The sequence below is a fragment of the Marmota flaviventris genome, chromosome 3, assembly GCF_047511675.1.
Source record: "Marmota flaviventris isolate mMarFla1 chromosome 3, mMarFla1.hap1, whole genome shotgun sequence".
Classification (NCBI taxonomy): Eukaryota; Metazoa; Chordata; class Mammalia; order Rodentia; family Sciuridae; genus Marmota; species Marmota flaviventris.
Genome location: NC_092500.1, coordinates 71,398,983 through 71,413,512, shown reverse-complemented (window position 1 = coordinate 71,413,512; position 14,530 = coordinate 71,398,983). Strand labels below are relative to the sequence as shown.

At 33.8% G+C, this 14,530-nt stretch overlaps 1 protein-coding gene across 1 annotated transcript in view; it reads right to left on the bottom strand.

The window, feature by feature from the left end:
- The window catches only part of Nell2 (neural EGFL like 2), a 384,451-nt gene that overhangs the window by 185,062 nt on the left and 184,859 nt on the right, over window positions 1-14,530 (bottom strand). Inside the window, exon 12 of the mRNA XM_027934141.3 lies at window positions 13,398-13,526. Within this exon, the coding sequence (XP_027789942.2) occupies window positions 13,398-13,526 (129 nt within the window). The remainder of the gene's footprint in view (window positions 1-13,397; window positions 13,527-14,530) is intronic.

Genomic DNA, 14,530 nt, shown 5'->3' with positions numbered 1-14,530 from the left:
TGGAATAGAGAGTGAAACCACACTATTGGGTCCCCTAATTTTCAACTTGCCAGTGCAGACCATGGGAATTCTTAGTCTTCACAATCATGTAAGCCAATTCCCTATAATAAGAAATCATATTGATTCTGTTTTCTGAAGAATCCTGACTAATCATATACTTGCAATTTTATTTTATTTAAGAAACTCTGTTAAAACACACCACAAAGAATGCATCAGTAGCTATATTTCTGAAAGCTATATTGTCTGCCAGAATTCTCTAATTAATCCCTGAGGGCTCAGTTTTCTAGATTATTTATCTCAGCTCTGTTAGCAGGCCTTCTATTAACTCCAGTGGTGACTCACGTGCTGGGTTTGCAATGAATGACTTCAGCTCATTCTACAACTTTCTCTTCATATCATCTGGAGCAACCTTATGACACTATCACTCTCAGATTGCCTCTGTATTTCATAGTTAATGATATGCAGATATTAGTTATATCAGGAATTTATTACTAAATTAATTGTGAGGTGGTAAATAGCTGAGATAGAAAGGGAACAGGGCAGGGGCAAGAAGAAAGGATAAGAGAAGGATGGAAGAAAGGAAATCAGAGAAAGAAAGGACAGAAGAGGAGGGAAGAAGGTCACATGAACTCCACTCATGACAGTATATATCTCTAATGCCAATGAGATGCTCTCTGGATACAACATAAATTTCTTCCCTTTATAGAAACATCTAAATTTTAATACAGCTATGTTAAAATGTCATTCTAAAGAAAAATACATACTACTTGTGCTTATTAAAAAATTAGGTAAGGTATATAGTAAGTAAACTAAAAGTAGTAAAATGAAATAAGCATAGCTTGAAGACGGCTTTGTACCATCAATTTACTGTTTGTTATTTCGGTAAATGATTTTGGAAAAATCATTTAATTTTCAAGTTCTTCAGTTTTCTCAACTATAAAACAGTAGAATATTACAATGCCTGCATTAGAGGCCTGTTAGATAAAATAAAGTTAATAAATGTAAAAGGCATTTGAATGTCTCCAAAGAACCAAATACTCATTAGCAGTTGTTATTGCTTTTTATTATAAACCTATGACAACTTGTTGCAGAAAAGAAGGCAGCAATTACTTATTTTCCATTGAATTGTGCTCATATTACTTTGTACAGAGACTGGAATTCTCCTATAATGCAGAATAGGAAAGAGAAAAAAAGGGCATCATTTAGACAAAGGATAGCAATAAAAGAAACAGGAGAGGAAGAGACAATGTTTTAGCCTTTGTTGTTATTTAGTTTTTGTTTTAAGAAGGGGGAAACAAAAAGGAAAATATGTATTTAAATTGGATATGTAAATATAATAATTTAGAGTTTATGTTTAAACTCTGATCCCTAGCAGGTGCTAAACAAATGTTTAAGACTCCAATCCAGATTTAACTGGCATTTCCTAAGCAGTTTCTATGTACTAGATCTTCCATGCCCATGTGAGTTGTTTTACAAATTGTAGATAGAATTAAAATTTGGGGTAAAGATACAAAATGTTCACTAAAAGCAATGGTGGAGATGGGAAAACTTCTAGGACTTGGGGTCCTTTTAATATGTATGACATTTATCAGCACACATATACTTTAAGAAAGAATATTTTGAAAAAATAAATTTATTTCCTTGTACTATTTAGATAATTTCTAAATTCCCATGCAGAGCAATTTAAAATAAATGAAATCCTCTTTGGGCTACAAAACTCAATATTACAATTAGACTTCCTTGGGTACAATATAAATATAACTCAATACGGTTGATGCTTATCTTGAATTATCCTTTTTAGTGATAAGATAGCTTAAAGGTGACTATCTTTAGCATATCTAAGTACTTCAGACCATCAATAAACAAGTATTTCTTGATCTCAATATTGCTTCTAAAAAGCTTAGGAGAACTCAGATAAAATTAATAATCTATTACTAGAAGACAGACACATTATACTTGGAAGAAACACACAGACGCACATATCTAAATCCCTTAATAAACAGCATAGCATTTAATAAAGTATACTACAATTGGACAATTGGCTATAAACCAGTACAGAATAAGGTGCTAATTGTTCAATCAGGTAAAAATAAGATTTGAGAAATTTAAATCTATGTGAATTTAATTCATCTTCAAGAAGATTTTCCTGATGAATTAAATGAGAAAAAGCCTAGAAGAAGCCTAGAAGGATGATTAGATCATAGCTTGTTGGAACAAAAAGCAAAGATATCTTAGTCAAATTGTGTTAATTTGCTAGGGGCACAATAATAAAGTTCCACAAATTGGTAGCTTAACCAATAGAAATGTATTATCTTATAGTTTTGGAAATCAAGAGTCTGAAACCAAAGGGTTGGCAAAGTTGATTTTTTCTGAGGACTGTGAAGGATAATCTGCTGTATGTTATACTATTGTCAATATCTGGTGTTCTTTGGCTTGCAGATATATCACCCCAACCTCTGTCTGCAAGTTCACACGACACTCTCCCTGTATGCCTATGTCAAAATTTACTCTTCTTATGAAAATAGCAAGCATAGTGCAAAAGGAAGCACTAAGACTTCCTCTTTCCTTAAAAAGTTATATCTGAAATACTCCTATTTCCAAATAAAATCATATTCTTAAGTAAACATTTGAATTTTGGGGAGACATAATTCAACACACAACACAGATGATGCATGATGCACAAAAGAAATTATCAAATAGCTGGGGGTGACCTGTCAAGGACTAATGGATGGATAGCTATGTAGGGACAAATGACATAAAAACCTGGAAACAATGCAAAGGAATGTAACTCTTATGTGGTGATGAACAACAAGATACACCAGGCTTTCAAGCAGAAAAAAATGGTATTTTGTGAATATTAATAGGGAATGGATCCTGGATGAGTAAAAGTAGGTAGAGACAACAGAAACAGAGTGACTAAAGACAAGGTGACATGAAGTGACAAATGACATCCATCAAAATCAGAATGAAAGAAACTGAGTGAATCTAAGAGAAATAGTTCTATCAATGAGGAATTACTGGGGTAGGGGTTTCAAACCATACCAAACTCTTTCTCATATTTTTGTTAATAAAAGAAATGGCTCATAAATTTACTTTAAAAATCGTTAATAAGGCATCAATTACTAATTTTGTAGTTATTTGTGACATGCAATTATATAAATGATTTATTTATTTAAAATGCTTTTCCTGTTCTTGGTGTAATAATTAAAGACTTGGAGAGCAAAATCACCAGTGATTTTAAGAGTTTAAGAATAGGAAATTCAAAAAAAAAAAAAAAAGAATAGGAAATTCTTCATTATAATGCACTCACAGGGTTGTAATTTCTAGTGTTTTGAACATGAAGGGGTGCTGTATTTTGTCAAATGCTTTTTCTGCATCTATTCAGATGATCTTGTGATTCTTATCTTTAAGTCTATTGATGTGATGAATTACATTTATTGATTTCTGTATGTTGAACCAACCTTGCATCCCTGGGATGAACCCCACTTGATCATGGTGCACTATATTTTTGATATGTTTTTGTATTTGGTTTGCCAAAATTTTATTGAGAATTTTTGCATCTATGTTCATTAGAGATATTAGTCTTAGGTTTACTTTCTTTAATGTGTCTTTGCCTGGTTTTAGAATCAGGGTGATACTGGCCTCACAGAATGAATTTGGACGTGCTCCCTCTTTTTCTATTTCATGTAATAATCTGAAGAGTATTGGTATTCGTTCTTCATTAAAGGTCTTGGGGAACTCAACTGTGTAACCATCCAGTCCTGGGCTTTTATTGGTTGGTAGACTTCAGATGGCATCTTCTATTTCATTGCTTGATATTGATCTGTTTAAATTGTGTATATCATCCTGATTCCATTTGGGCAAATCATATGACTCTAGAAATTTGTTGATGCGTTAGGTATTTTTGTTTTATTGGAATACAAGTTTTCAAAATAATTTCTAATTATCTTTTGTATTTCTGTAGTGTCTGTTGTGATATTTCCCTTTTCAGCATGTGAGTAATTTGAGTTTTCTCTCTCATTCTCTTCATTAACATGGCTAATGGTTTGTCAATTTTATTTATTTTTTCAAAGAACCAACTATTTATTTGTCAATTTTTTAATTGTTTTTTTTTTGTTGTTGTTTCAGTTTTATTGATTTCAGCTCTGGTTTTAATTATTTCCTGTCTTCTGCTGCTTTTGGTGTTGATTTGTTCTTCTTTTTCTAGGGCTTTGAAATGTAATGTTAGGTCTTTTATTTGTTGACTTTTTTCTTTGAAGGAATAAACTCCACAGAATGAACTTTCTTCTTAATACTGCCTTCATAGTATCCCAGAGATTTTGATATGATGTTTCAGTGTTCTCACTTAAATCTAAGAATTTTATAGTCTCCTTCTTGATGTCTTTTATAACCCATTGTTATTCAGTAGCATATTATTTAGTCTCCAGATGTTGAAGTAGCTTTATGTTTTTCTTTATCATTGTTTCTAATTTCATTTCAGTATTGTCTAATAGAATGCACGTAGTATCTCAAATTTTTTTGTATTTGCTTAGAGTTGCTTTATGGCATAATATATGGTCTATTTTAGAGAAAGATTCATGAGCTACTGAGAAGAAAGTATAGTTGCTCACTGAAAGATAAAATATTCTACATATGTCAGTTAAGTCTATGTTATTGATTGCATTATTGAGTTCCATAGTTTCTTTGTTCAGCTTTTGTTTGGGAGATCTATCCAGTGGTGAAAGAGGTGTGTTAAAGTCACCCAGAATTATTGTGTTTTGATCTGACTCTTGAAATTGAATAGAGTTTGTTTGATGAACATAGATCCTCCAGTGTTTGGGGCATATGTATTTATAATTGTTATGTCTTGTTAGTGTATTATTATTCCCTTGAGCAGAATGAAGTGTCTTTCTTTATCCCTTTTGATTAACTTTAGCTTGAAATCTACTTTATTTGATATGAGGATGGAAACCCTGCTTGCTTCTGCAGTCCATGTGAATGTAATGATTTTTCCTAACCTTCAGTCTGTGGATGTCTTTTCCTATGAGATGAGTCTCTTGGAGGCAGCATATTGTTGTTGTTGTTGTTTTCTTCCAACCTGCCAGCCTATGTCTTTTGATTGGTGAGTTTAGGACATTAACATTCAGGGTTATTATTGAGACATGATTTGTATTCTCATCCATTTTTATTTATTTTTGGTATTTAACTGGACTTTGTTTCTCCTTTGATTAGGCATTTTCATTATAATGTGCCTTCATGTAGATCTGTTGTAATTTTATACATTTGTTGTCCTGTAAGCCTCTTGTATTTGATTTTCCAATTCATTCTTCATGTTTGGGAAATTTTCTGACATTATCTCATTGAAGAGATTGTGCGTTCCTTTGGTTTGAAACTCTGTGCCTTCCTCTATCCCAGTAAGTCTTAGATTTGGTCTTTTGATTTGGTCTTTTGATGCTGTCCCATAATTCCTGGATGTTCCGATCATGGTGTTACCATCTTCACTGTGTGGTCAACTTTACTTCCCAGATTATATACTTTGTCTTCATTATCTGATGTTCTGTCTTCCAAGTGATCTAGTCTGTTGGTGATGCTTTCTTTTGAGTTTTTTATTTGTTTTATTGTTTCATTCATTTCAAAAATTTCTGATTTTTTTCAGAGTCTTTATCTGTTTCTTGAAGTAATCTTTTGCTACCTGTATTTGCTTGCTTATTTTTTTGTTTGTGTGATCAATGGATGCCTATATTACTCCCTTATCTCTTTATTGCTGTCATCAATGGTTGCCTGTATTTGCTGTCTTATCTCTTTTTTGGAATTATCAATTTTTGCCTGTATTTGCTCATATTGGTCATTCTTTAGTTCACAGATCATTTTAATTATGAACATTCTGAACTCCTTCTCTGACATTTCATCAACTGAGCTGTTCATGTTTTCTGTTATTGTAATATACTGGTTTGTGAGGGGCACTTTCCTCCCTTGTTTTTTCATGTTGTGTCTTCCTTTCTTACAGTGTGGATCTGAGGTATTAGAATTTCTACCCTAAAATCTTGTAGTATCCATGCAAATCTGCCTTTGCAGATTTGTGCCTCACCTTGGTGTTGGGCTTCCAGAGCCTGCCGGTGTCCCATGGTGGATGCTACTGCAACTAAAGGTGGTAGCGGCAATAGCGGAGATAACTCGAGATAGGAGTGGAAGTGCCCAAAGATGGATGCAATATCTTTCAGAGATAGGGCTAAAAGGTTGGGCCTTTCACTGGCTTTGGAATGCCTGCTCCTAGATGCAGCTGCTTCTAGGCCCTGTCTGTTGTCAAAAGGTAGAGGCTATTTTGTGGGGAAGGTTATGGTGACAACTGTAGTGACTCAAGATGGACATGGGTGAGGCCTTGTCTCTCAAGTTGTGTTTGTGTGAGGGAATGGACCCTGGCCTACTCTGGGCCTGGGCTACTGCACAGGTTGGAGGAAGCAGATCCCTACCTCATTCTTTTTTTTTTTTTTTCCTATACCCATGTTTTATTTATCTATTTATCTGTTAATGGACACCTGAGCTGGTTGCATTAGTTGGCTACTGGGAGTTGTCCTGCTATAAACATTGGTATGTATGTGTACCATGTATAGCAGGCTAATTTTAGTTTTCTGGATAAGTACTAGGATAGCTGGGTCATATAATAGTTCCATTCCTAGTCTTTTGAGGAATCTCCATGTTGCTTTCCATTGTGGTTTTAATAATTTTCATTTCTACAAATATTGTATGAGTATACCATTTCCCCTACATCCTTGCCAGAAATTATTGTTCTTTGTATTTTTCATTGCCGTTCAAATTGGAGTGAGATGAAGTCTCAGTGTAGTTGTGATTTACATTTCCTTGATTGCTAAGAATGGTGAAGGTTTTTCTGGGTATATGTGATGATCATTTGTATTTCTTATTTTAAAAAATATCTGCTTAGATTATTTGCTGATAGGATGATTTTTTTTTCTTTTGGTGTTTATTGAGTTCTTTACATAGTCTGGATATTAATCCCCTGTTGGAAGAACAGCTAGAAAGATTTTCTCGTATTTCTAGGTTATCTCTTCACACTCAATACAAACCAACAAAATTAGAAATGAAAAAGGAAATAGTCTCACAAATATATTTGAAATCCAAAGGATCATTAGGAACTATTGGGAAAACTTGTATTCTGATGAATTGGAAAATCTAGAAGATATTGACAAATTTCTAGACACATATGACCTACCCATATTGAAACAAAAGTACATAAAAAACCTAAATAGTCTAATATCAAGCAACAAAAATTAAGCAGTAATATGATGCCTTCCAACAAAGAAAAACTCAGGACCAGATGAATTCTCAGATGAACTCTACAAGATATTTAAAGAAGAACTAATGTTAGCCTTCCTTAAATTGTCCTATGAAATTCAAAGTGAGAGAACACTCCCAAATTTAACCTAGGAAGCCAGTATCATCCTTATACCAAACCCAGAAAAAGACACATGAAGAAAAGAAAACTATAGACTAAAACTCTGATAAACATAAACACAAGAATCATTAATAAAATGTTAGCAATTCACATTAAAAAACATATTAAGAAGATTACATGGCCAAGACAGTTTCATTCCAAGGATGCAAGGTTGGTTCAATATACATAAATCAATAAATGCAATTCTTCACCTAAGAAGAATTAATAACAAAATCACATGATCATATCAAAGATGCATAAAAAGCTTTTGACAAAATCCAGCATCCATTCATATTAAAAATACCAGAGAAAATAGGGATATAATGAACTATTTCAACATTATAAAAATTATATACAAAAAAAACCCCTAAAGCCAACATCATACTGGAGAAAAACCAAAAGCATTTCCTCTGAAATCAGGAACAAGATAAGATGTCCACTCTGACAACTCCTTTTCAATATAGAGAAATCTGGCAAGAGAAAGAAAGTAAAATGATACAAATAGGAAAAGAAGAAGCCAAATTATTTCTGCTTGCTGATGATATGATCCTACATTTAGAAGTCCCAAAAATCTCCACTAAAAGACTTCTAGTGCTGAGGAACCAATTCAACAAAGTAACAAAACAAAATCAACATATAAAAGTCAATAGCTCTTAATCTCCAATAATGAATCTGCTGAGAAATCTGTACAAAGTAGGTTCCATTCACAATAGTTTCAAAAATAAAATAATTGAGAGTAAGTCTAATCAATGAAGTGGAAGATGTCTACAATGAAAATCATAAAACAATGAAAACCTTAGAAGATAGAAAGACCTCCAATATTCTTAGATAGGCAGAACTGATATTGTTGAAATGGATATATCACCAAAAGCAATCTAAAGATTCAATATGATTCCCTTCAAAATACCAATGCCATTCTTCATAGAAATAGCCAAAATAATCCTGTAAAATACGGAAGAATAAAAGGCCCAGAATAAGCAAAGAAATACTGCATTTTCCCTGCAGTCATTTCTCCTCTCTCTTCTTTCTGGCCATTTTCATCTGAGCAGTTTCATTCTGATGCACCCTCTGGTCATAATGTTCTGCCTCACTTCAGCCCCAGTGATGTGGAATTGTCTGACCATAGACTGCACCTCTGAAATGGTGAGCAAAATAAACTTTTCCTCCTCTAAATGGTTCTTGTGGGGTATTCTGGTCATATTAATGAAAAGCTGATTATCACAGTACTTGCATAAAAACATGAAGACCAATGAAATAAAATAGAAGACATAGAGCCATAAAATAGTCACAGTCATGTGATCCTTGAAAAAGGTGCCAAAAAACATATGTTGGAGAAAATATAGCCTTTCTAACAAATGATGCTGGGAAAATTGGATATCCATAGGTAGAAGAATGAAACTAGATCCTTCTCTACCACCCTGCACAAAAATCAACTCAAAGTGGATCAAAGACCTAGGAATTAGACCAGAAACAATGTAACTACTAGCAGAAATCATAGGGTCAACACTCCAGCATATGATCACAGGCACTGACTTCCTCAATACCATTCCTAAAGCTCAAGATATAAAACCAAAAATCGATAAGTGGGATAGCCTCAGATCAAAAAGCTTCTGCACATCAACATCATTTTTTTTTCTACCCAGTCTATTCCTTAAGTGAACAGCATCGACATTTGCCGTTTCCTTTAGGCTCGAAACCAGGGAATCCACCTCCAAACCTCTCTCATTCTCTACAAGCAGTAGTTAAATCATTAGAGTTTGTTAGTTTTACCTCAAAAATGCTCTCAAAAGCATCCACAACTCCACATCTATTTTTAAGGCTAGTCACCACTGTCTGTCATGCACTAGTTTTCCTGCATCCCATTTTACCCACATACATCCTGCAGCTAAAGTGATCTATTTAAAACACACATGTGATCATGACATTTCTCCACTTAAAACCTTTCTTTAGCTTCATTATTCTTTTTTGCGGGGGGAGGGGGGGCGTATTGGATAGTGAATCCAGGGTCACCTAACCACTGAGCAATATCCTCAGTCCTTTTTTGTATTTTATTTACAGATAGGATCTCAGTGAGTTACTTAGGTCCTCGCTAAATGGCTGAAGCTGGCTTTGAATTTACACTCCTCCTGCCTCAGTTTCCCTAGACACTGGGATTACAGGCATAGTTTCCCTTATTTTCATTGTGAAAACTTCACTCTTTAGTGTGACCTTCAAGGCCCTGCTTCCCATCTTAGATCCCATGAGGCACCTCTCCCTTCCTCTCTGCCTTTAGTTATTGGCGTTCCTTCAGTTCTCAGAATGTGATCTTTCTATCCAGAAGTCTTTAGATATGATTATTTCTATACCTAGGAGATTCCCTTCTTTCCTATCATTCTTTCTAAGGCTAGATGATTTTTACCTTCTATTCAGTTTTCCTGCATCCCATTTTACCCACCTACATCCTGCAGATTTGAGTGACCAAATCTTATTTTCAGAAATAAGCTCTTTTTTGAAGCAAAAATCCCCCCCCAAATCAGATCCCCTGTTAATCTATTTTTCTTTCCAGGTACTTGCCACATTCGCAATTAAATATTCTTTAATGTAATGATTAGTTTATTATCTATTTTTCTGACCTGAGAGGAGTATCAGTCATGTATAGTTCCATTTTCTACTTTATCCCTAGCATCAGTCATGTACATTTCCATTTTCTACTTTATCCCTAGCATCAGCTCTGTACAAAGTAGGTACTCAATAAATATTTGTCAAACAAATAAATGAACTTCAGCATTTACCAATGCTATACAACCCTGATCAACCAAACCATAGTAAAAATCAATAGTCTCAATTATAGCTGTGTCATTAAAGCAACCCAAAAGATTTAGCAAACAAAATTTACATTACTTACAAACCGTCACTTATTTTTTTTCACATCTGATAACAAGTCTAATTTTTTACAGAACCAGAGCTCTATATGGGAAAAGGTTAATAAGTAATATATAACATTGCCTAAGTACTTTAAAAAGGTATTACTTCTAAGAAGTCAAAAATACTCTCAAGATTAGCAACAATTCTAGAATAAAAAGAGAAACCAGCCAGGCACGATGGCACACGCCTGTAATCCCAGGAGAATCGCGTAGTTCAAAGCCAGGCTCAGCAATGGTGAGGTTCTAAGCAACTCAGTAGGACCCTGTCTCTAAATAAAATACAAAATAGGGCTGGAGATGTGGCTCTGTGACCAAGTGCCCCTGAGTTCAGTCCCCAATAACCCCCCACAAAAGAGAGAGAGAGAGAGAGAGAAAGAGAGAGAGAGAGAGAGAACCAAATTTCATAGGAATACTTCAAAACCTGTGTATTGTGGTATGAAAAAAACAAATCAATAATATTAGAAGTCCTTATATATGGCAATTCAAAAGTTCTATAATAACCCAATGAGTCTTTCCACCATTTTCTTAACTTGTGAAGATTATATATTTAAATGACAAATAATAATAAGCATACAGATGGAAATATTTTTCAGTATGATACATTAAAATTGGAAAACAGCTGCCAATTTATCTATACCTGAACATGCACATAACAACTGAGTGACTAAATCTTTATGATTAAACCAATTTTAACAGGTTGCACTGATAAAGAATGTAACCTAAATCTCTAGCTTCTTTCCTTAAAAATCCTTCAGTCTCAATAAATAGCAACATTAGCAATACATTGATCATACTCCCAACCTTGGATTTAATTCTCCACTGCAATAAACTACGTATAAGTAAATATGTACCTCCTCTTCTCCTTCTCTATCACTTTCCTAATTGTGTAGCACCATCTTTGCCTGCACAACTCCTATAGCTTTCCAACTGGCCTCCCTGTTTACACTTCTGTTCTCCCCCAAAAACCCAGCCCTACAGTTCACTTCCACAGTCAGAGGTACCCTTTCTCAGACAAATAAAAGCAAGTCACTCCTCTGCTTGAAACAAAACTGAAATCCTTATAAGCCTCCCTTATAAGCCTGGTCTCAGCCTAATTCTCCATCTGAATCTTATAAATTAACTTCTTTATCACACTGCCCTTTCAGTTTCTAGAACATTTCAAGGCTGTTCCCACTAAGGGCCTTTCCACTTGCTATTCCTTCTGGTTTGAATGGCTTGTCCCAGATTCTTCCATGGCTACTTCCTTATCATCAAGTCTAAGATTAATCACCACCCTCACTTGATCCCTCTCCCCAAAAGCTGACCATACAGTCTAAATTAATCCCAGTGCATAAAGTAGGTACTAAAAAAATACCTAGCACATTACCTTGTTTTATTTTATTCCTATTACTTTTCACTACTTCCAATTTTCTTCTCTATTTCTATGGGTTCTCTTATCTGTTTCTCCCCTAGAATGCAAACCTCCTGTACACAGGGATGAATAATAATAATAATATTAATAATAATTATTTGGTCCTTGGGATTGAGTCCAGGGGTGCTTTCCAACTGAGCTACACCCCCCCAGCCCTTTTATTTTTTATTATGAGACACAGTCTTGCTAATTTGCTGAGGCTAACCTTGAACTTATAATCATCCTACTTCAGCCTCCTTAGTTGCTAGGACTATAGACAGGAACTCATTAGTCTTGCTCACCAGTTACTGTTCTATGCCTAGAAAACTACTTGGTACATAGTAGGTATTATAAATAGGTATTATAAAAGTGAACATACTCAACAGTAACAAAGAAAGAAGTAATTCAAGATAAAAATAATTATCATAAAAGTAAGATTCAAAAGCACTTATTTGAATTTGTATCATGTGATTTCATAAACACATTAACAATACCAATGAAGCTTATATATATGATATCAAATATTATAATGAAAATACATTTTTAGTAAGAAGTTCACCTCTAAATTATGTAAGAATAAAAATCATTAGGTAAGGTTCATTTTTTTTATACAAAAATCTTTTAAAATGAGGAATACTAAATAAATTGGCATCATAAATGGGGGAGAAAGTCTTATGTCCTCCTTTCAGTGAAAATGGAATGGTCCTTTTAGGACAGAATCAAACCCACTAAAATAAACACTTTGATCTAAAGGTCAACTTTAAATATGAATAGCAATTTATAAGACAGAGGAAAATCTATTTCAGTCAGGAAACAATACAAGCTGGTCTCCCAAAGGCCAACAAATCTTCCTGTAGATAAACAAAGGCTTCATGCTTACTTGAGGTTCACTACCTTCAAGAACCTATGGTATATGCTTGGTTTTTGGAAGAGGTAAGTCTAGACCCATCCAAACCTTTCAAAAGACCCCAAATACCACCAAATAAGATTCATACTTGCAGGATCCAGTGGCTTGTCACACAATTAATAGGAATGATTTAAATGTATGCCTCAAGGAAGGGATAAATTACTACATGACTTTGTGGGTCTTCTGGAACAGTAAAAGTCACAAGTCCATTGACCATATCTGTACTGTTTCCATGAGAGAATAAACTATCTTGGATATTAGTTAAATTTTTTAAAGTAACCAGAAAATAATTTACTCCATCAGAGCTATTTACTAAATAACACAGAGCATGAATACAACCTCTGAGGTAACTTATCAAAGCAAACTAAATAACAGTAGACATTCTATCTTCCTGTTAATTGATTGCCTTTGTTACACAACATTGTCTGGAAAAAAACTGACTACAATTCTAACTGCAAGCCACAGTAATCATGTCAATATGTGAACTATCTGAATATCTAATTATGAAAAAAATAAGGCTATTTCACAGTGGAAGTATTATTCTAATTCAAGAAACCAGCCATATTAACTTATTAGTCTGACATATAGCAGATAGCTGAAAAACTTTAATTTGAAAGATAATTATTTTTAGCTGATTAATATGCTTCAAATTAAATTCACTGCTTTTAATGGACCCATCAACTTGACAACCTGGGAAATTAATAAATTTTGCATGCAGTAATCCTAGGAAATTTATACAGCTGAGCTACACATCATTATAAGGATTACCTTCACAGTAGGCATTGTCCTCCCGAAGAGCCCTAAAACCATCTCGACAGCTGCACACGGCCCTGTCATTCAGATTTCTGCAGACAGAATTCTCCATGCAGTTATGCCTCTCAGAACAAAAGTCATAACCTGTAAGAAAAAAATCTATTAAAATAAATAAAACTATGATAAAACAAATAGTTTTCATCTCCTTCATATTTTCTTTCAAATATTTTCCCTCACTTTTTAAAAATTAATATCTTCATCAAAGTTTATTAGACATCACGCTATAAGTATCAAAAACTCTGATTTATGTTTAACCCAATTATTTCATACTTCAGCTAATTCCACATCTTTCTTGTTTTTTGACAATATAAATGCTACCCAGTCTCTAATATCTAATTATAGCTCTCCATATACCTGAAACAAAGAAATAGTCTTTCAGTCCAAAATGGAAAACATTACAATAAAGATGATAGAGCAATGAGAAAATAATATGAGCATTACTAGTATCTGTGGTTAATACTGAACAAGCCAGATGAAATGTGCCCATTGTATATTTATGAAACGAAACACACAGCTTAGCTTCTTTTAAAAAAATTCTGAAATGTGTTAAAAATGCAAATTACATCACTTTAATCTAATTTTCTCTGGAGATCTCAAGATAAAGTATGGCCGCCCAAAAGACGAAGAAAATTTTTATGAATTACAGGGATTTCAAAGATCCCAGAGTCTTTATAAGAGAAAAGAAAAATGGAACTTTTATAAACAGTGACACCAATCATGTGCAATTTCTCAGGATTTCTTTCTCCTGTCTGAACCCCTTGTTCAAGGAACATCTAAGAGTCTGAAATGAAAAGCTTGAACACTAGAATTCATATTTAATGGAAATTACATGATTATACATCATTCAACAAAATTTTAAATTGCCTAATGCATAAGTTATCCACCTAGTTTTCATTGTCTAATGGATTACTATTTCAGAAAATGTATATAAAAGAGGACAAGAATAGTGTATTTCATGTAGCTTAGAATAAACTCATATATGCATGACCAAAAAAAAAAAAAAAAACAACTTTTACTTGAGAAAATCTGAAGATGTGAGTTCTAAATTATGATCAAACTGAAGTCCATTCTGATTGCCTGGCAATACT